Raw genomic sequence first — 21,579 nt, forward strand, 5'->3', positions numbered from 1 at the left:
CCCAAACGGAGTTTGCGCCTTGCGCATGCGCAGTGGCTTCGACGCTATTTCTTTGGGGCCCCAAAACGTTTGGGGCCCCTATTCTAAAACTCTCTATTGTCCAGTGCACTCCTCTATCGACAGACTCCGAGGCGAAGCTTGCGGAGGCAGCTAGTACTTATCGGTTTTCAGCAGTGGCGGTGGGAGGTAATTCATTCCGCCCGGAATTCGACAGCGCGCCCCGCATGATTTTGGAATAGAAGAAAACCTTAGTATAGAGTAACGGATGCTTGCGTCGACAGCCACTCTTAAAAAGTGCTTATCTTGTCCCACAACGATAATCGTCATCTGCTTTGCTTGCGTTTCCTTTCTTGAAAACTCAGCGCTCGCGACTTTCGTGTCAAGAATGCTGTGTCACGCTGATAACGCGCAAGCCATTCGTGACTTGGAAGTACCGGACGGAAATGCGGGCAAGACAGATGACGATCATTGTTGTGGGAGTGCATGCTAAGCAACTCCGTACACGTCATACACACGTCTTCTGGAAGGAAAGTAGAAGCGCTGGTAGAGCGTTCGACGCTCTACGCCCAGTGATGATGATCATGGTATTTATAGGCATCCTTTTTGAAATGGGTCGGGGACGAATAGTCGCCTAGCTTGCCTTATTATTTGAATTAGGTTTTACTACATATATTGCTATCTAGTATTTTGCCTATCTGATCTCGATCTTAAATTTCGCATTTAAAATCTCCATGAATATACTGTATACTATTACCCATATAGTTCCTTACAATTATTAGAGGAAACTCCGGCCCTGCGATCGTTCAGTCACCATGGGAATGATGGGTAGTACATGGATTTGTCTGCTCTTCGTGCTTGTGGCTTCAGAAGTTCCTGTGTCTTTGATTATTACGTTTTAACTTAGCGCAAATTGGAATAAATTTCAGAGCAAGTTATACTTTTTTTTAAATTCAGAAGGCAGAAAGACTCTGCAAACACCCATCATCATCATCATCAGCCTATTTTTACGTCCACTGCAGGATGAAGGCACCTCCCTGCAATCTTGCGCTAGTGGATTGCAACTTGCACCTGCAAATTTCCTAATTTCATCACCCCTCCTAGTCGTCTGCCATCCTCGACTGCACTTGTCTTCCCTTGGCACCCATTCTGTAAGTCTAATAATAAATAATCATGTAAGGCATAATCACAGATACTGCAATGGTTCAGCTTGTCGACGCGCCCCTGGTGTAATTGTTTCTACACTCTTAGGCAAAGTTACACCCTTTGGCTTGCCCCTTCTGCCACACAACAATAATCGCTATCTGCCTTGATGCGTTTCCTTTCTTTAACGCTGCGAGCCCGGAACTTTCCAGTAAGGAACGGCACGCGCGTTATCAGAAGGGGCACTCCAAAGGGTGTAAACTGTCCTATGCTGATAACGCGCGTGCCGGACTGCTTCTCATCGAGAACGAGGAATATGGGTTTATTTACAGTATATACATGCAGTTCATCAGTCTACCATGACTGCGAGAGAAAGTACGTTAGTCTAACACGACTGCTTGAGAGAGTGTCTCAGTCTGATATGACTGCTTAAGAAAGTTTGTCCAGCATCCGCACAACAGCAGTTTTTAAACACTCGGTCCTCCCGCGATACAAGGTGATGCGAGCGTTCGTTTAGTCCTCGCAAACTAGCCGCCTCTCCGCGGGATGGTTTACACACACACACATGCACACACATACGTGTTCACGGTCCGAAACCGACACCACACGAATTTCGTAGAACTCGGAGCCGTCCCGGGTAGCGCGCTCGGGTAGCACATTGTCTTGCGTCTTGGTAGGCGCGTGGGAAGGAGCCCACGACGACGTTCCCGCGGCAACTCCCCCACCCGTAGCAGATCAGGTCCGCGTTGTCGTGTTGCGCACAAAGCCTGCTTCGTCGAACTCCTTCAGTCACAACGGCGACGAGGCTAGAGCGTAACGGTGGCAGTTTCAGCACAAAGCCTGCTTCGTCAAACGCATCCTAGCTGAAGCGACGGAGAGTGGAGGACGTGCGTATTGTTCCCGGCACAAAGTCGACTTAGTCACGCCGTGGCTAGAGGTTGGCGGCGGCATTCCAAGATGAGGTTGCCACCGCTGGCGTAAATGGCTGGCAAACTTGCACTGCAGCTGGCCGTTCTTAACACCGCGCAGAAGAGCGGAGAAGCTTGACACATCGAATCCCGAAGTAGTTGCCTGGCAATTAGCGGTTGAGCGTGGGAAGAACGAACAGACATAGGCTAAACGTGCTGCGGAGACACCGGAGCAAAGGGAGGAACGTCTAGTAAAGCGGCGTCGACAGGCGGCTGAGCGACGTGCCTCAGCTCACGCTACGTATATACTGGCATAGCCGAGCTAAGCCACTGCTAATTTTTTACCACTTAGACTTTGTCAATAGTCGCTTCAAACTTGTGCTTGATAAGTTTAAGGCAAGTTGAGGCGGGCTGAATTTCATGCATGAAATTCCGTTGAACGATGAATTGCAGTTTCTGGACCTGCGCCTGTTCCTTGGACATGAAGGTGTATGCTGGAGATATCAGCCAAGACCAAAAAAGGGATTGTCGAATCATGATTCGGCCCACTCAATACTTGTTAAATTGCACTGAACTGTACCAAATCCGACCTCGAACCGCCCTCGCTAGCACCAATAAGGTCAAATCGTGAACAGTCAAGTTATGAGGACCCAGCAGGCGGGTTTTCCTGGTGAAACCATCGCTTCTGTGCTTGAAAGCCTTATTGGTGAAGTTAGGTATGCTGCCCGGAATAGGGGAGCTGACAAAGAACGGCCAAGGAAGCCTGTGGTGGTGCCTTATTTGCACAACCTCTCTCACAAAGTGGCCGTAAAGTGCGGCGTTCCCATAGTTTTCTCCGCCTCTGAGCAACTGGCGCGTATGTGCCGAGCTGTGAACTGTACACGCACTTCACAAAAGTGCGCAAAAAAGCATGCTGCGCGTTTTGTAGGCTGCCAGACGGAGGTGGTTTACCGCATCCCGTTCTCTTGTAGCAAGTGTTACGTCGGACAAACTGGTCGATTCGTTAATGACTGTTTGAAGGAGTATCGAGCGGTCATGCAGGCTTTCGTAGCGGGGGGTCACTTGGCTCACCATTGCAAAAGGTGTACGTGCGCGCAGAAAAGGAAGGATAAGGTTGCATTAGCACCACGTCACGTAATTTGCCAAAAAAAGAGAGAAAGAGATATATAATTGTACAAGCAGTTTCGGAGTCAGTGGACATGACGAGCGAAAAATGTTGTTATAGCAGGTTTTACAAACGTCTCTTTAATCTTGCGCAGATCAGGTTGTTCAGTACAGATGTATGAAATGACGATCTGTTGTGATTGTGCTGACAACGTGCCCCACGGCTCTGTTATTTACACTGTTTCTGCGCAGCAAGTGCTGCTTGTGTAATTTCTTCCGCAATTATTGGGGTCACGTTAAAGATCCCCTGGTGGTCAAAATTAATCCGGAGTCCCCCACTACGGCGTCCCTCGTAGTCAAACCGCGGTTCTGGCATGTAAAACCCCAGAATTCAGTGCAATTCAATTTTTCTGCAGTAAAATTCAGCTGCACCCCCATTAATATCCCTCCTCCTCCCCACCCGAACCCCTCTGGGTGGTCATAATTATTCCGGGCTTCCCCAATACATCGTGCCTCATAATGTCGTCGTGTGTGTGGCCCGTAAAAGCCGAGAATTAAATTTTTCTTGTCGCTCTTTAACATTTTCGACCAAAACAATTTCATCCAGCGACATTGAAAAATGTCTACAAAGCTTCGACTTCTTTTTTTTCATCGTCACCATATATGACAGAAACGGGAGACGTTTCTGTCACCAAACGAGCAGGAAATGTTCTTTTTTTTAGTGTCAGAAATTTTTTTTTGGGGGGGGAAGGTGTTCGAAGATTGAAATTTCCGAATCGAATTGAACACGAATATTCGAAAAAAAAATAACTACCTCGAAACATAAAATCGAACATCGACTATTTTATTTCTAGACACAGTGAAATATATAGTTTGCGTGGAGTCCTCTTGCTTGAAAACAACAAGAAGAGAGAAATACGCTTATTGACCTTATTTTACGTGGTGTACTAACGACGTAATTAAATGCATGTAATGCGGTTCGAATATGGACATCCGGTCAGCTGAGGAGGTTGTAAAAGAGAAACAGTTTATTTCAGATAGCTCCATGGTGTACCATGACAATGGCAGTAATGAAAAAATGAAGAGCTGAAATAAAGGAGGGAAGTGTGGTACTACAGCACCGCACATTGGTTTAGAGCGATGAAACATGGTCCGAATAACCGAATAATAAATTGCGTTGACTAACTTGAGACAATAAGTTAGCTTACAGACTACCTAGAAATGAGGCATTCCTATAGTATGACTGGAAACTATCGAGCAGGAATTAACTGCTCCGTGCGTTCGCTCGGGTTGTGCCCCTGCGGAGCTACTGCAGCACTTCTGCGGCGGAATCATTCGGAACAATCCTCTATTCCATCGTTCTGTCAACTTTGAGACTCCAATAAGTGTCGTTATTCTTTAAATATTCGAGAAAAACAAAACGAATATTCGACAATATCGAATACTGAGTTATCGAATCGAATAGCAAATGCTATTCGATTCGTTTTCGAATATTCGCACACTCCTAATTTTCTTCTTCTCTCTTTTTTTTTTGTTTCTATCACGGATAAGTCGTTTCGCCTACCGTCTGCCGTTGAAAAATGCTGACGGCGACAAGCGGAAGACACGGAATGCGAACAGCGTGAGAAAGGCTTGAGCTATCGCCAATTTGCGGACGCGGCAAAAATCAGAGCGGTGCTACACAGTAGTATACTGTATACAGTAGCACGGGTAGTATATTTTTTCTGCTGGTTTCATGACTAAATTGAGAGAAGGGATTCGTCTTGCAGAAATTCGCAGCACTTGTCACTGAGACAGCGCCTTTATGGTAACACACCGCGGGTAAAGCCCGTAGAGAAAAACCTGTCAACACGAAGAAAACCAAATCGTACATTTATTTAAGTAAAAACATTTCATTTTCGTAGACATGAGCAGACACTGCAAATGAATGACAGACGTGCTTTTGCTTTGTATTCGTCACATCAGTTGCGCGTCCCCGCTTGCCGTGTGATAACGTTATCACGTGACCGGCACTCAAAGACTCTTTTCTTTTTTGTCATTTAGAATCTAGTGCGGTTTCTGGAGACCCAGCATGTGGAGAAAAACAATCTTTGCGATTAAGAACACATTAAAGAGAAATATTTCATTATGTGATCACTTTTAAATGAAAGGAAACAAAATAGGAGCAAAAATGGATTAAGAAAGGACACAGAAGATGTTAAGCGGGATAAAAAATGATCACAACTTCTCCGACGTGAATGTTGAGTCAAGTGACGAAGCAGGTACTACTGCTGCCTACAGAACTAGATAAGTTATCGTGCTCTGCACAGATCGATTACAACCAGACCTCGTCTTAGGCTGCTTATGGTTGGCGCATGCATGAGAGAAATGCTAGCCAGCGAGTTATGTTCCTCTGCTGTGCACAGAAGCGGAACACCTAGCTGGTACGCTTATCTATTTTTATGCTGCTGTCTATAATAAAGGTGAAAATAAATATTACCGGGGCAAGGCTCACGTTAATTACGCTTGAGATAAGCTTTTTATCGGGTTGCCGGCATTTCCTGCACCTGGCCTGACGAACAAGGTGGCAAAGCATTGCTCCCTTTCAAGGTTGTCCTTTGCGTACGGATTAGGACAGTCTGCGCCTATACAGTTGATGTTGATTCCCCCCCTCCCACATCAACATATTTGTCGGCATTAGATGCAGGTTGCTTTTTATCTCGGACGGGAAAAACTTTAATGGGAAAAGTACCTGCGAGGTTGCCAGCCCGGGCTCAGGCCACCCGGGCATTATGTGCGGTGAGGCATAGCCTTTCCACCGCTGCCTGGGCCCGCTGGATAGCCCATAGTTGGTCGTGTAGTTCCGAGCTAGTCAGAGCGCTTAGCCATCGCTCCTCGAGAAGGTCCGGTTCTATGTTGTCCTCTACATATATTGATCTGATCTCTGTGCATTTCCATATGATGTGTGCCATGTCTGCGTGTTCGTGCTTGCAGAGCTTGCAGCTCGCGTCTCGTACTTTTTTTATAGACAACTGTGGGATCGCCACCTGTGAAGATGCTGTTACATCGTACCATGGTCTGGCCTGAAGGCACATACAAATGGAGCAAGCAGGGCCGAGCTCCTTAATTGAGCTGAAAGTGACACTATGTCCATCCAATATACAGCCCACCCAGTGGCGCACGGTTCAGTGTGAATGAAGGAATCTTGATTGAATTTGAGATTCGCAGGGCATGACATGGCATGTCACCCAAGTGCACAAAGTTCGCGAGTTTCTGCAATTTGCTTCCAAAACTGTGCCTCGTTTATTCATAGTTGTTGTTATAGCTGTGTAAAAAAATCCAGCAGTCCTGTAGACCTGCAAAAGTGTCACAGGGATGTTGTCCTACGGGGTCATGATGAAGGGGGGTGACGCATTGCGCTTGTCTGGCTCTAACCATTGGTCAAGAATATGGACAATGCAGTCTGTGCCTGTGCCATCGCACACGTCGCTGTTCGTGGACCACATGGGAACACTACGGTTCTTTGTTTTTGTGCAGGAGGCATATTATCGCCCTTTGCAAAAATGATCGCCGATCACTCCGAGCATTTGGCGTCAGTGTCACACGTTTGTTTGGACGGAAGTGTAGGCATACGTTCTCTTTTCCGCTGATAAAACACTGCTGCTGGAACCAACTTCCATCGAAGGGGCGGCAACTCCTGCGAGAAAAAGAATAAAGAGAGAAAGAGAAAGACGTTGCGGTTTCAAAGCGTGAACATCCACTATAGAGCCTGAGAGCATGCACGTTGGTTGGCATATCTGCTGAAGTTTCTCCGGTTCCGCTGCGGCTTCGTTGCACTAGGCCGCCATGCTCTGTTAATTAACCACGTTTCATCATAATAACAGGACGGCTGTACAGGAACACGTACGAGGAACAGAGCGAAAGCTGTAATAACTGCAAAACGACTGAATGTGGTAACTGTAGATGTCCGCGCAGCAAACAAACAAACATCACATCCGCTGGCTTTAACTTAGTTGTCATGGTGGTCTGCAGCTAGGCGAAGGTCGCGGGTTCGATTGCCTGCTGCAGCCGCTGCTTCAGGAACCCGGAGTTCCCGTGCGAAAACTGCCATGTCGTGAGGGCCAAGTGCTAAGAACCGCGAGCGGTCACAGTTGATGTCAAGCCCTATCGACAGTGGATAACATCCCTTACAGCGAAGCTATAGCTCTAAGACGGTGACATCAATCAATCAATCAATCAATCAATCAATCAATCAATCAATCAATCAATCAATCAATCAATCAATCAATCAATCAATCAATCAATCAATCAATCAATCAATCAATCCACTAAGGCCGAGAAGCAATTAACAGCATATACTTATAAACAAGAACTCGCTGCCATAGCCCAGTGGCATTCACGTTGCGCTGCTGGGCTCAAGTTCGCAAGTTCGATCAAGGTCGCGCGGCGGCCGCGTTTCCATGAGGCCGAAACGCATAAAAGCTCGTGTATACTTAGATTCAGGCGCACGTTAAAGAACTACAGGGGGTCAAAATTAATCAGGAGCCCTCACTACGGCCTTCCTCATAATCAGGTCGTGTTTTCGGCACGTAAAACCATATATATATATATATATATATATATATATATATATATATATATATATATATATATATATATATATATATAACAGTGAAGCTCTTATATCCTCTAGTTGGTCGCGATTTCTCGTGTTCGCATGCATGCGCGGTGCTCACAAAAATACAGACAGTAGCTGAAAGGCCTTGTGTTTGAGTTTGCGCCTCCTCGTATACTGGAATTACAGTGTGATGCTATAATATTTGCAGGCTGTGTGTAAGTCGTACTGTACGAATTTTCTGATGCTTTTTAATTTGAGAAATTCAGTTATTTCAATAACGCACTTACGCTAGGCGGAGGACCTACAAGAATGAGGATGTATGTATGTATGTATGTATGTATGTATGTATGTATGTATGTATGTATGTATGTATGTATGTATGTATGTATGTATGTATGTGTGTATGTATGTATGTATGTATGTATGTATGTATGTATGTATGTATGTATGTATGTATGTATTGATGGCTGGATGGATGGATGGATGGATGGATGTTGTGAGTGTCCCGTTTGGAACGGGGCGGTGGGTCGCGTCAGCATGCTCTTGCTATTATACTACTTAATGTCCTACCTAGGTTAAAGAAAGAAAGTAAAAAAACAAACCACGTTGAATTACCACAACCAAATTTTCTGACCCCCTATTGTGAACTTTGTTTTTGTACTTCTCCGTTTTCTGTTGTTTCTTACTTCCACCAATCTTCCAATCGCCTCTTACTAATCTCTATTCTGGCCATGTTTGCTTTCTCCCTGCTCTCGCTGAAACCAAGGGCTTCAAGGAGGCCAGTGAATCGACCGCTGGGCAGACGTCTTCACATTCCAATAAAACATGCTCCGTAGTTTCCCTAGCTTTACCGCAGCAAGCACATGCTTCTTCTTCCTTCTTATATCTCGCTTTATAGGTGCGTGTTTTAAGGCATCCTGATCTTGCTTCGAAAAGTAATGAGCTTCCCTTTGAGTTATCATAAATTGTTTCTTTCCTGATTTCATTTTTTCCTCTCAAGTAGTTACTCATGCTAGGTTTCTCTTCCATTGCCGCCACCCATGAGATTATGCTGTGCTAACGGTACCACCGCCTAGCGGCCGCGGCCATGGCCACTCGGACAGACCTCAAACGGCAACTGAAAAAGGGCCCTGTCTTTCAGTTTCCGCGAACAACTTTATGTTTGCTCACATAATCGAATAACAATCTGAAGCTATATCATGTCTGCAGCTTGTGTGTAAGTCGTGCTTAACGCATTTTTCTTACGCAGTTTACATTTAAACGTTCATTCAGTTCAATAATGGACTTTCGTTTGGCGGAGGGCCTAAAGAATATTACATATGAGGATGCATGCTGTACTTTCGCACACGTGCGCGTGACGTACGTCGCCTAACGTCGGCAACAGCTTCACTGTACATCCACTTTCACGGGGTGGAATGGGGGCGTATTTCTTTTATTTAGATCGCTATCAAAGCGTGACAGGCAGCCGTGGTCAGGCAGCCGTGGCCTTATAACGTAAAGCTATCCCAATATGTTTTTTATTCCAATCTTCCGTCGTCAAATTTACGTAACTGCCGGCGCAAGAACCCGCAGTCTTATTTGAACCAACCTGTCAAATGCTCTCCTCGCTTATAGCAGGTCACTTTTGTTTGCTTCGACCTAATTGACGGGTTTTTTTTCTGATCTAATTGGCTGACAATAGGCGATGAGTACGCAGATGTGGAGAGCGTTTTGGTGGGGCCGAGGTCGCGCAGCGAAAGTAGACAACCGGATGAGGAGGGCGGCATCTGGGATTGGCCCGCTTCCCATTCCTTAGGTTGCGGTCGCGGGGCTGATATCGCGGCGGTGTGCAACGGAAGGTTAAAATGCCGCTAAAACGGATCCTCAGGGAAGAAGAGTTGGCAAAGCGACCTTTTCGGCACGTATACACGTGCCGAAAAGGTTCGAAAACATTATACTAACACGTAAAACTTTTTATTATACGCAAATAAATCCGTTCTCCCCGCATAGTAGACAGTGCTGGGCAGACATCTTCAATTCCTTTTGGAACGGGGAAGTTTCCGGCTATTTCGAAAAAAAAAAAAGAGTGATTAACTTTTGTTATGCATATTAATGTGTGTACCCGACACTTTGACGTTGTGAGTTCTCGCGGTTTTGTGACTTCGCGTGACAGAAAGATGAAGTGGGCGCAGCCCGAGGACATTTGACGAGCAGCACAGGGGTAATAGGAGCAAATATGGGGAATCAGATGTGATTATTTTTATTTTGTTTCATCTAATCATGCATAGCGTGCACGCATCATACCAAATGGGGAGTTCTCGCGGTTTTTGTGGCGTCACGTGACCGACATGCAAAGTGGGGGCAGCTCGAAAAATGTTGGAGCAGTCGTGGAAGGCTAATTGCAGAAATGGAATAGAAACGGTTTGGAATAGCTTTACGTTATAGCGCCCCAGGAATCGAAGTCCCAATTTCGTGCTCGACAAAGGCAACCATAGTGGCTGAGTCTCTGAGGCGGGCGAACGGGAGACCGTATATCTTAAATATCGGCCTAATTTTTCAAGAGTCCTTAACATATATGTCCTCTCAATCAGTCTGTCGATTGTCACACCCAGAAACTTGCGACCTGACACGTACCGAATAGGAGAGCGTGCAACCTTTAACGTGTAGCGCGAGACATCACGTGGACGCCCCATATTCGAATATTAAGAGAAAAACTCAGAGCCCTAGCTTCCACTCTGTGAAGAAGCATGACCAACGAAGCTGTGTATGCGGACCCCTTAATGGCGAATTGCACCTCCGCCGCGGGTCAGCCCGGTGTTGCACCATCTTCGGAACTGAGGTGAAACAGCGCGAAAAAGACGAGGACACAAGAAAACAAATACCACAGACAAGCGCTTGTCTGTGGTATTTGTTTCCTTGTGTCCTCGTCTTTTTCGCGCTTTTTCACATCAGTTCTAAGTATGAACCAACTAGCCCTCATCAAGATCTTACTACTCTTACCATCTTCGGGATCCGCCCACGTATGGGGAGTGCTTAACGCCTGCTTCACCTCCGTCGCAGGTCGGCCTGGCACTGCACTATCTTGGGCATTTTGTGTCTACACACGGACACGATCCTGGGGGAACTAGCCCTTAGCAGCTTCGCCGTAAAAATTGGGCCATACACAAGCATCTTCCGTATGCTATGAAGCAACACTGGTGGCTGCTCCGTAAATTCTCTGCTACGCATGTGTACGGCTCTCTGTGAAGGCCTCCTACGATACAGCCTTCCTGTGCTACAGGGCATTTCTCAAATCAACGTAAAAGCACTCACATTTGCGCAAGCAAAAGTCCCGAGTGCGTGCCACGGCCTACCGGAAAGCACACCAAGCGTGGAGCCCTTGCAGAAAGCAGACGGCTTTTGGCTCCAGTGCTTCTGCAACACGAGTTTCTTCGAGTACACATGCACTTTTCCGCCAGAGTGCCGGGTTATCCACTTGCTTCACACAGCGGTCCTATGGTGCGAAGCTTGCTCCCGCTGAATTATCAAAGCCCTTATATGCCGACGAAACCACTATGGAAAATTCCTTCGCGGTCCATCGTCACTTTCGTGCCTGAGTTCAAGAGCAAGAGAAATATTCCTGGTCCAGCGCTGACATATTTTGCTCTAGAGCAACGCCAGTTACAAGGCTCACCGTCATATTTACACTGATGGCTCCGTTACGTCTACATCACCTGCCCTTGGTGTGTGGATTCCGCCTGCGAGTATTACCATCTCTGCCACTGTCATCACAACGCTTCAGCGACAGCCACTGAACAGCGACGCCGCTTTGATTTAAATAACCGAACAGAAAGCTGAGTCTTGGGTTATCTTCACTGACTCGAGGGCGGCCCTGCAGTCCATAAGGTCGCCACGCATGCAGGAACAACTCGTAATGGACATCAGACGCCTATGCAATAAAGCCTGTGAACTGCGCCACAGCATTGTGCTGCAGTGGTTACCAGCCCACTGCGGAATACAAGACAACGTCCAGGCTGACCATGCTGCTAAAGCTGGACACGACACTTCGAGAGAAATGGTCCAGATACCTTTCTCGAAAGAAGGCGCGGTGACACTCGCATCTGTGCACGCTTGGCTTCTCCAGCAATCCCTCTGTACAAAGCCAGCTACCAGTGCGGACTCCTATACAAAATGCATTCATCGTGCGACTTTTACATGCCGCGACGCCTCAACAGGCAAGACCAAGCATTTCACCGCATAAGACTCAACCTGGCCTACATAAACTACTTCAGATATAAGATTCAACTCAGGGACTCGCCAACGTGCTCTATATGTAGAGTCCCTGAATATTTGCAACATGCTTTGTGCGACTGCTGCCGCTACGCGTCAGAGAGGGGTAGAGTCTCTGAAGGCGTCACTGCACCTTCAACGGGACTCATGCTTGGTACTATACAGCACATTCTCGGCCCATGGCAAATCAGCACCTGTGCGTTGTGCGCCAAGAAAGCGCTGCTGACGTTCTTGCGAGCTATGAGCCTTAACGAAACTTAGTAATGATCTCTATAGTGTATCATATGTGTGTGTGTGTGAGTGACTGTATGTGTTGTTAAGTGTTTATCACTGCATATGTCATAATCAACACCCAGGACCTGGAGTAGCATGTCAGGCGAACAGCCAGGCTAACATCTCCAGCATATCATTGAAGCTTGTTTCTCTCATGTCAATCATATTTTTGTAGGTACTGCGGTCGCACCGCCAAGCATGTTGGTAGGAGGGGGTCAACTCACTTCTCTTGGCTGTCGCTGAGCGGCCGCGCTTGCCTGCTCCGGCGAGGTAGGCGAGCGAAGCGTCCAGAGCGTATGCCAGCACGCACCAGGTGAAGCCGGCCACCGCCACCAGCTGGAAGGTGGAAGCACCGCCCAACCACTCGAAGCCAGCACCACCCACCATGCCGCCTAGCGCAGTTCCTGCCCATGCGTCGCCAAGGGAGGGAAGGAAAGAGGAAATGCTTTATTTTCAAGCGGCTTTCAAGCGAGATTGCAGCTCGACAAAACAGGCATGCCCTTCGAGATCGAGCTGCAAGACAACGCGCGCTGCCAGATCTCGGAGGACATGTTACAGGGATTATGGTACGGCGAAAAACCGATGGAAACGCTGCCTCGTTAACATGAAGTCGACGGGAGAGAGTTCATTCAGAAATAGAGCTGACTCAAGGCGAACCGACTGCGTTTATTTGTATTTTGCCAGACAGGTCGAACGAACCAGTAGTCAACCCCTTCACGTGGCCTAATCCAAGCCTCTCCCTCGACCCTACCCGCTAGTGATTAAGTTCAGCGACCGAATTGCGAACCAACGAGCCGACTAGCTCCGACTTCACGTCACGTTCACACAAACGTAGCAATGGATCACTGAGATTTAAAAAAAAAAGAACATGTGTTCGTCGAAAGCGCCAGTTGATAGCTTTTACGTTGTATTTTTCCTTCTACCACTTATATGTATAGTCGTGCAGTATATTTCCTGACAAATCAGCTCGTCCAGTACTTTTTAAGACGAAAGCCTTAAATGCCTCATCAGACGGTGGCCTTGAAAACACGGCGCGCGATACAGAGAGTCATTTGAGCTCGCGTCGCGCAGACACGCGCTCTTGCCACTGCTCTCCCGTTCGTCGTCGTCGTCTTCCACAGCTGGTTCCGATGCCGCACATCATGCAAAAAAAAAATTAAGGTTAATTAACAGAGAGTTAATTCAGGCACCCGAACCGACGACGTTCGATGGGAGTCGAACCCACTAACTTTTCGTATTAAGGAGAATTCAGGCACAGGTAATCATGATAGAGTTAAGGCACTCGAACCCGCGACCCTTGGTGGGAGTCGCACCTTCGACCTTTGGTTGGAGTCGAACACATGACTTTCGGTGTTAATTAGGGCGAGTAGTTAAGACGCAGTTCATTAAGGTAGCGTCATTTAAGGCACTCGATCTCCCGACCTTTGCTAGGAAAAAGCAAGTAATAAGAAGTAAGAACGCATTCAAATGAGGATGTCAAGCAATTTAATGAATGTCTCTAGAGCGCACAGGATTTCGCCTTCACCCTCTTTGGCGTATGCTAAAGTGACTGACAATTTTTCAAACGATGGATATGAGGTGATACAGCTCATTGCACAAACTGCGGGTCCAAACCAGAGTGTCTATGTTGAACACGTAGGAGTGCGGACAAGAGACATTATCAACTACCCACTACGAAGAAGGTTTCGGTAAATGCTCGTATAACCTCCCGAATAAATAATTAACTCTTCAATATCCCAGCAAATGTCCTTGTTACCTTAGCCCATTGAAATCACGTGAGCGGAATAAATACCGTAAGCTGATTGAGTACAGGCTTTGAAAGATTTGAGTGCGTTTGTGTGGTGTCTGTGCACTTAATTAAAGAGCAATACGTTCTAACTACTGCATTAGGTGACATCAAATCCTTGTCCCATATTTAACTAAATTTGCGACATTTGTCATACTTTGCGATAGAGCACGTTTGCTCAGCTTGTGACCATCCGTGTGAACGTATTCCACTACAAGCTACAAGAATCAGGGTGTGGAGGTGTACACCACAGAAAGAAGAAATCACTTAAAGGCTAGCAGGCCACTGCTGGCAACCGCCGGTTGGCCTTTCTTTTTTTGTCATAACGTGTACATGCTTTGTCTCCAAATGGCTTGCCTTCTATCGCAACACGATGTTAAGTGTACTACTCACCTGCGCTCGACAGAAACACTCTGAGAGAATGCAATGATGATAGCCTGAAGCTTAGGAAACAAAGAACAAGAAAGACGTCTTGCGAAAGATACCGTCTCCCCAATGCCATTCAAATTTTGGCTCCACGGTGTCGATGACCTGACCCCTAAGCAGCAGTCCTATGTATAGATTTACACACTGCTTTTAGATTTTATTCGTCTGAGTCAAGATAAATCCATTGATGCGCGAATTGTTCCATCACCTTCGGCTTTACTGCACAGATATCTTGCCTATTTTTGACAAGGCACCAGAAGCAGGTTCCGGCTTGAACATTAATTTGATGCATGCCTGAAAGGCAGTTTGGAGCGAGCATCACGGCGAACTAAAACCGGTGTTTAGTATGGGACATGAACCTGACCTAGTATGTTGGTCATGAACAACTGAGGATGCGTACGTGCGGTAACAGTGCTTTGATGATTTTGCTAGAGCGTACCATTTTCCCATTTCTTTCTGTCTCTTCATTTTTAAAAGTTTTCAATTTAGCGTTGCCTCGAAAGCGAGGTCAAAATCCTTTCAGCAAGGTTGCTACGCGTGCGGGCGCGTGTTTCTGGCGCTTCATGTAGTAAGTACGCCGACTGGAACATTTGAGGCATAGCTTTGATCCTATGGATCCGACAGGTCTTTAGAAAATTAATCTTGCCCTTACATCCCTCCGCTTGCACCCCTCCACAGGAAAAAAAAGAAGGATGAATAGAAGAACACTCCCTGATTGTTGCCATGTTGAGCAGAACGCCGAGCGCTGCTTCGGAAGGTTTCTTTTTTTCAGATGACCGCATATATGCTGTCTTCACAAATGATACAGTTCAGCCGTTTTATTGAAATAGTATACCGTGTTATTACAGGCTTCCTCGCCTTTGCAATGAAATACCAACTAGACCGTATCCAAACCCTGCTTCCTCACCAAGTTGCTTTGCATTTTGAACTTAATTTGAGATTATCGTCGGAATGAGGAAGAACACAGGCCACTTAAGGATAGGCTCGGAAGGAGAGTAACTGTGTCGTACTTGCTCATATTAAGAATGGTTAAAAAATTAACTTTGAAACCCAGCAAGCCGCCTGGTCAGCTGTGACTTTCTCACAGCCCCTCTTACCGATGCCTTCGAAGAAGCCCATTACGAGTCCCATGGTTGTGGCCTCGGTTCCTGGGGGCGCCACTTCTTCGGCGTAAGAAGGAATTGCCGTGAAGAAGGCTCCCAGCGCCAGCCCGAGCAGTAGCTCCACGAAAAGGGTCACCCAAGGGTTAATGATAATTGAGTACAGTGCGAAGGAGACCGCCATCGAGACAAGAGCGGCGCGCAGAATGAGAACGTGTCCCGTCTTGCCAATGGCCCAACCTGCGCACACAAATACCGGAAGTTCGGCGAAGCTCCGCACTGCCACAGACGCACCCATCAGTGCCGAGGAGGCACCGAGGTTGTCCAGGTACCAGAAGTGGTACTGCCACACGATGCCCACAAACACTCCGCCGATAGTGGCGTCCAGGAGGAGAAACCACACCCGGCTGTCCTTGTAGACAAGCCGGGACACATCCTTGGCAATGTTTTCGGTGCTCTTGCTTTTCCTGATGTCGCAGATGCACACGCACACGGCATCAACTAACATCAGCGCGGCAGCCAAGTAGAAGCCTGCCGAATAGTCTGTCGGCGACGACGCGCCGCCGATCCCCTTCAGGCCATCGATGAGGTATCCGCTTCCGGCGGCGAATATGCCCCATCCCACTGTACCCCACAGCCTGTGTAAGCCGAATCGACTTTTAGAGTCAACGCCCTCGCTTTCCAAGAGCTCGAAGCAGCCGGTGTCCGTCAGAGAGTTCGCGCAGCCGATGGCCGCGTAGTTGACCGTCACGAAGATGCAGTATAGCCAGAACACCGCTGTCGCGAGGACAGACCCTGACGCAGGTTGCGGACCGTGGTCCGTCAAAGGACAAAAAATGGTACATGCTCCGGAGACATTTTCAAGTTCTCTGGGAGGGAAGCTTAACGTTATGTTTGTTTCGCTGACGTTTCCGTGCACTCGTACGCTTTGGGACTGCACGCTGTTTACAGAATGATTACCTTCATGGACGCAGGTCAAGTTACAAGAGAGGTCTAGTAGAGCTGGCCATGTCAAGTTTAGCTCGGGCAGGTATATTACACGAGATCTAGTCGTAATGTCCTCGGGTGTGACAGATATTGACAGGTTGTGAGTGGAACCTTCGCCTTCTGTCACCCTTTCAGCGACGGCCGGTAGGAAGTTTATCGCAGCGAACGTTGTCAAGACGCAGAGAAGGAAGGAGAGGATGACGACCTTGATCTGCTTCGAGTGGTCGACGATAGCGCCGAAGATGGGTTTTGAAGCCGCCGAGAAGAAGGGTGCCACGGTGTAGATAAGGCCCACTTCGACGGCAGACACTCCGCGGTCCTTGATCAGGACGCCGATAAAGGGCAGGAAGCCAGAAAGGGCTGCGTAATGCAGAAAAGAGCGTGGTGATCAAACAAGGTCCGCTCGTATTTGAGCGGATTTCATAACATGGAAGCTGCGCTTGTAATTTACACTATGCGACCTCTCGTCACCGTTGTTCTCATACTGAGCTTCACATTTATCAACAAAATGCTTTTCTGTGGGGAATGCAGATAATGCAAAAAAGTGGGTAAAGCCGAGTGAATGTTGACAAAGCTCAGACCGGACAGTATGGGAGCTCTGGACATGTGCCTCTGGAAAGTGCCTCGAGCGGCCAGTCGCATGGCAATTTTGCTTGTGTTCGTGGGCGCCTTTGACGATCGAAAAAAAAAGCAATATAATGTAGCACGTATTGAGCTACAGAGAACTGCACCGGGAGTTTTTCGTATTGCTAAACGTTTTTCTTATTTACACTTTAATCTAAGTATAATATTTGAGAAGTTCATTAATATATTAAGACTAATTATGTAATTAGGTGGAATTCAAAACTTATCTGAGTGTCTTTAAGCGACGGCAAACAACATTACCTTAGTTCTGTCCAGCTACGTGGCTTTTGCATATCTTTAACTCTTGATGCATGATAGTTGGGACACCCTGTATACATGTATACCGGGCCTTGAACTGCTCTGATTAGAGTTCATATTATATTTAAACACACGCTGTTTAAGGCTTCCACCATTATCTGCACAAAGTATGCTGGGTACCGGAATAGTTTATTCTAAGAGAAAATTTTCCCTTCGTCCTGCAGTCAAACTTGAACATCGCCCGCACGCGTGAGACATTAGCGGATTCGCATTTCCTTGTAGAGCCAAAGAACACAGGACAATATGGTAAACGAAGATTATAATTACGACCACCAACTCGCCCGAACTATCAGGTTATTAATGCAGCAGACCCGCTCCGAGGAAGATGGGTTAATCAGAGAAACTGTGAAGCGTAGGTTTTTAAAGCGAAGCTTTCTTTGCCTCTTCCTTCGACTTTCCGATTGCTGCTGCTGCTGTCGGCTGCTGTGGCCACTACTGCACCGCGTCGGGGTGTGGTTCAGAGCGTGTACATAGATGACAAGCGCGAGTAAGAGAGGAAAAGTGACGGGAGAGAATCGTTTTCACCCCACCGCGTTGAATGTGCACAATGCCCTTTGGAGTTCCCTGGCCGTCGCCACTTTAGCCGCTTCACAGCTGTAATTATCAGTGACTCCCCTCAGAAGCATTGCAGAAACTGCAACGCTTCCCTTTCTACTAACGTGCGAGTCCGAACGGTGGTGACGGTCCGGAGGAGAGAAAGATTCTTGATTGGGGAGGAGACGCAGATAGAACTGTAGAGAGGAAAAGAAAAAGAGGGAGGATAAGCGGCTGTTCCCATACAAGAGAGGAGGGGAGGTGACCTGAGAAGGCAAGGAAACCCCACTACTATACGACAGCGGTTGCGGGGAAACAGGATAAACTCAAGTTCAACGTACGGTACAGTACGTTGCTGCTGTTTCTGAAAAATAAACGCCGTGCAAGTATGTCAAGCGGGCAACTTACGCAGGGCGCGCAGAAGCAGAGCCGCATTAATTAAAGCGCATTGCAGGGTCCAGGAGACACTACGGAAGCAGTCGACCGTCAAATCAGCACTTCTGTGCCTACCGCGTTAGCTTTGCAGCTGTGGCATTTCTAGAGGTCGTGAATTTGACCCCAATCACGGCAGCCGCATTTTGACGGGGGCGAAATTGAAAACGCACGTGCACTTAGATTTTGGGGCGCGTTAAAGAACATCACGTTGTCAAAATTAATCCGCAGTCCCCCATTACGGCGTGCCTCATGATCCGAGTGGGGTTTTGGCACGTACCAGCCCCATAATCTAATTCAAGTTTAATGTTTCTGCCACAATGCGATGTGCCATGTCAGGCAATGACAACGCTCAACCCTCTCAGAGGTTATAAAATGTGGCGCACAACAACGCCGCAAGCAAACATCTCTCCCTGTGTGTTCTTTGTACTACGCAGACAAGCAGCAGTGGTGCACGCAACGTAACGTTTAACATCAACCCAGCACTCTCGTGTTAGCCTAAACGTTGAAGAAATTAAGCTTTGGCCGTCAACATCACTGCTAATTATCGTCAATCGAAGTATCCAGCACGGGAAGCTTCGCTTACATCGATTCCCACAACGCGTGGGACCTGCATAATTTTTTTTGTAATGCTGACTGTTCAAGAACGTTTCCAAAAGTGATTTATTGCCGAATCGACTTCACATCAAATCATCATTTATTAATCGAACAACTTAACGTAAGCAACTAACGACACATGTGACACCAATTGCGCGTAACAGAATTTTGTTTCACAGCAGGCGCACGCGTTGCAAATAGGGGCTGCTGTCTGGTACATGACTCGTCGCGACCTTGTTTACAACTGCGCTTTTCATTTGTATTTCCGTCTGATGCGGAGCCACGTGCCTCATGTTGTTGTCGTTTCACGCCGTCTAGTAGTTGTCGAGAACGGCCAGCTTGTAGCACAAAAGAAGCAGTGTGAGGTAAGGGGCCAATAAATAGAACACCAAGAATTGAGCGACCCTTTCGAGCATTTCATGACATCTAGCGACGTATACTACGTTGCATACAGGCCTGCACATGTTCAAGGTTCAAGAGCACATTGTGCTTTTGAGGTCGAGGTGCTTGTGTGGGTGACGGTTGTGACAAGGAAGTGACCGAATAATGATAATGTGAGCGTCCCATTTTAAGCAGAGTGCTGGCTCAAGCCACCAAACTCCTTCTTGGTAAAGTGTCACACAACTTTCGCTTTGCAGTGAATGTTTTCTTTAGTCGTTGCTTTCTGGAGCTTGTATTCCATAAATGATGTAATTCGCACCTCATCTCACGCTCTGTAATCTAACTCGTATTGTTAACCATATTCCCGTTCGAATTTACGTGAAGCTCAACATCTGCACAGATGTGTCGAGTAAGCCTGCACTTAAGTGCTGAGTCACTCATTTAAGATAGAATGCGTGGCAAGAAATAAAGAAAGAAAAGAAGGAACCGATATTCTTTCGAATGTATTGGACAAACAATGCGAACGAGGTCTCAACATGTGCGTGCGAAGCACTACTGCCTTGACAATAGAGATACGTACTACAATGCCTGTAGCGAAGCGGTTAAAGCGAACACACTAGAAGCAACTGCCGGGTCACTTACCGCCGTAGTAAAAGAAGTAGTGCGCCTTCATTGGCAACTCCCTCAGGTTAATATTTGCCATAGTGCGAAACTTCGTGGCTTTCGCTGCTCGCGAGTCTTGCGTTTCTGTCTGTTGGCTGCGCTCCTTGACCGCAGTAACTTCTCTGTTTCGTTTTTTCTTATTTTCTCACGACGTACTCCAAGGTGCAGTCATTTCACGTTCTGATCTTCGCAAAGGAGCATTGCGCAATCACCTTGTTCGTTGTTAAAGGTTGCCACGAACCACGGGGTTGTGAAGCCCAGGTGAAACGGCCGTCACAGGTCGAAGAGTCCGGCTGACGCTCCATACCAGAGGGAAAAAAAAATTCGAGACGCATAGAAGCAGTTGTCGAAACGTATAGTTCAGTCGGATTCAGTCGTCCTTTTCTGGCTTACTTCGAGCTGTACCATCTCCTCTGGTACTTTTGGGCATCTTGGTGGTGCCGTTAAGCTTATCGTTTGGCCTACCTCCTTGGTGCACAGGCTGCTGATGCTGCTTCTGCCGCTGTTATAGCTTCTCCTCCCCGAGTGAGTTCCGTTATCTGTCAAGACCGCCGCCGCCTGGGCATGCTTCGTGCTCTCTTCGTCTTTTGCTGTTCGCGCTCTCCGAGTTATTTCTTTTGCGAGACACGGGGTCTTCTCTCTTTCGCCCTCTGCTTGCGTGCCCGAAGAAAGATCCTTCGTTGCCAGGCGAGCTCCCGCCGCGTTGAGTGCCGTCCGAGCGCACCGGTACCATCGGGCTCGTTTACCGAGAGGAACGCGTCGCGCTTCGCATGCTTTCCTTTTTTTCTCTCGCGCGTGCCGAACAGCTGACGGCGGCGCACTTGCGCAGTCGCGGAAGTTCCCGAGCAGCAACAGCACAACATCCTGCCGTTACTGTCGTAAGCGCGTCCGTAGCAACGAACCCGCACCTCCTGCCAGCTACGTGCAAACGCAGACGCGGCCTAGCGTCTCGGCCGAGAGCTTGTGCATTGAACGCATTTGTGGGGCGTGCGCTTTGCCCTGTCAACCCACGGCGATGGATTATTTTGGAGTTCGTGAAGCGAAAAAAAGTGGTAGTGGTGCCATTTTTACGATGGGGGGGGGGGGGTCAAGAAGGCAGGCACGTACCCAGGAGGGGTCCAGAGCCCTCCCTCCCGCCCCGCCACCGCTCCTCACACACACGTTCCTAAAGCGCCGCCAAAGCAATCTTGTGACTTGACAGCTATTCGGCGGTTAACATTTTGCTGCCTTTATAATTCCTTTTCGGATGGCGGTAGTTATCGGCATCTCCTAGGGTGTGAAGGCCAGTTTCCTGATCGATTCGGTGCCCGCGCGATTAGATGCGTTCAGTTTTCACCATCTAGTGCAACGGTCACGCGCATCGCTGTTGCTTCATTAGTTCAACCTTCTTTATTTAGACTGATCCAGGGACCAGGTAAGGGATTTAGTTCGTAGTGAGCTGGCCTGTATGCGGCCGGAGAA

General features: G+C 47.7%; 1 protein-coding gene across 1 annotated transcript; it reads right to left on the reverse strand.

The window, feature by feature from the left end:
- Window positions 1–4,999: 4,999 nt before the first annotated feature.
- Window positions 5,000–20,875, reverse strand: LOC142582898 (major facilitator superfamily domain-containing protein 6-like). Its single transcript, XM_075693008.1, has 4 exons — window positions 20,098–20,875; window positions 15,580–16,929; window positions 12,495–12,674; window positions 5,000–6,828 (listed from the first exon to the last, which is right to left on the reverse strand). Exons 1-4 carry the CDS (start codon window positions 20,156–20,158, stop codon window positions 6,731–6,733), a joined length of 1,689 nt encoding a protein of 562 aa, XP_075549123.1. The 5' UTR covers window positions 20,159–20,875; the 3' UTR covers window positions 5,000–6,730.
- Window positions 20,876–21,579: the final 704 nt, after the last annotated feature.

This window comes from Dermacentor variabilis, chromosome 5 (genome assembly GCF_050947875.1).
Source record: "Dermacentor variabilis isolate Ectoservices chromosome 5, ASM5094787v1, whole genome shotgun sequence".
Taxonomy (NCBI): domain Eukaryota; kingdom Metazoa; phylum Arthropoda; class Arachnida; order Ixodida; family Ixodidae; genus Dermacentor; species Dermacentor variabilis.

Coding starts and splice junctions, on each gene's coding strand:
- LOC142582898 (XM_075693008.1), bottom strand. CDS start 20,158: ATGGCAAATATTAACCTGAGGGAGTTGCCAATGAAGGCGCACTACTTC. Junction 12,675..15,579: donor GGGCTTCTTCGAAGGCATCG/GTAAGAGGGGCT, acceptor ACGCATGGGCAG/GAACTGCGCTAGGCGGCATG. Junction 6,829..12,494: donor CTCAGCGACAGCCAAGAGAA/GTGAGTTGACCC, acceptor TTTTTCTCGCAG/GAGTTGCCGCCCCTTCGATG.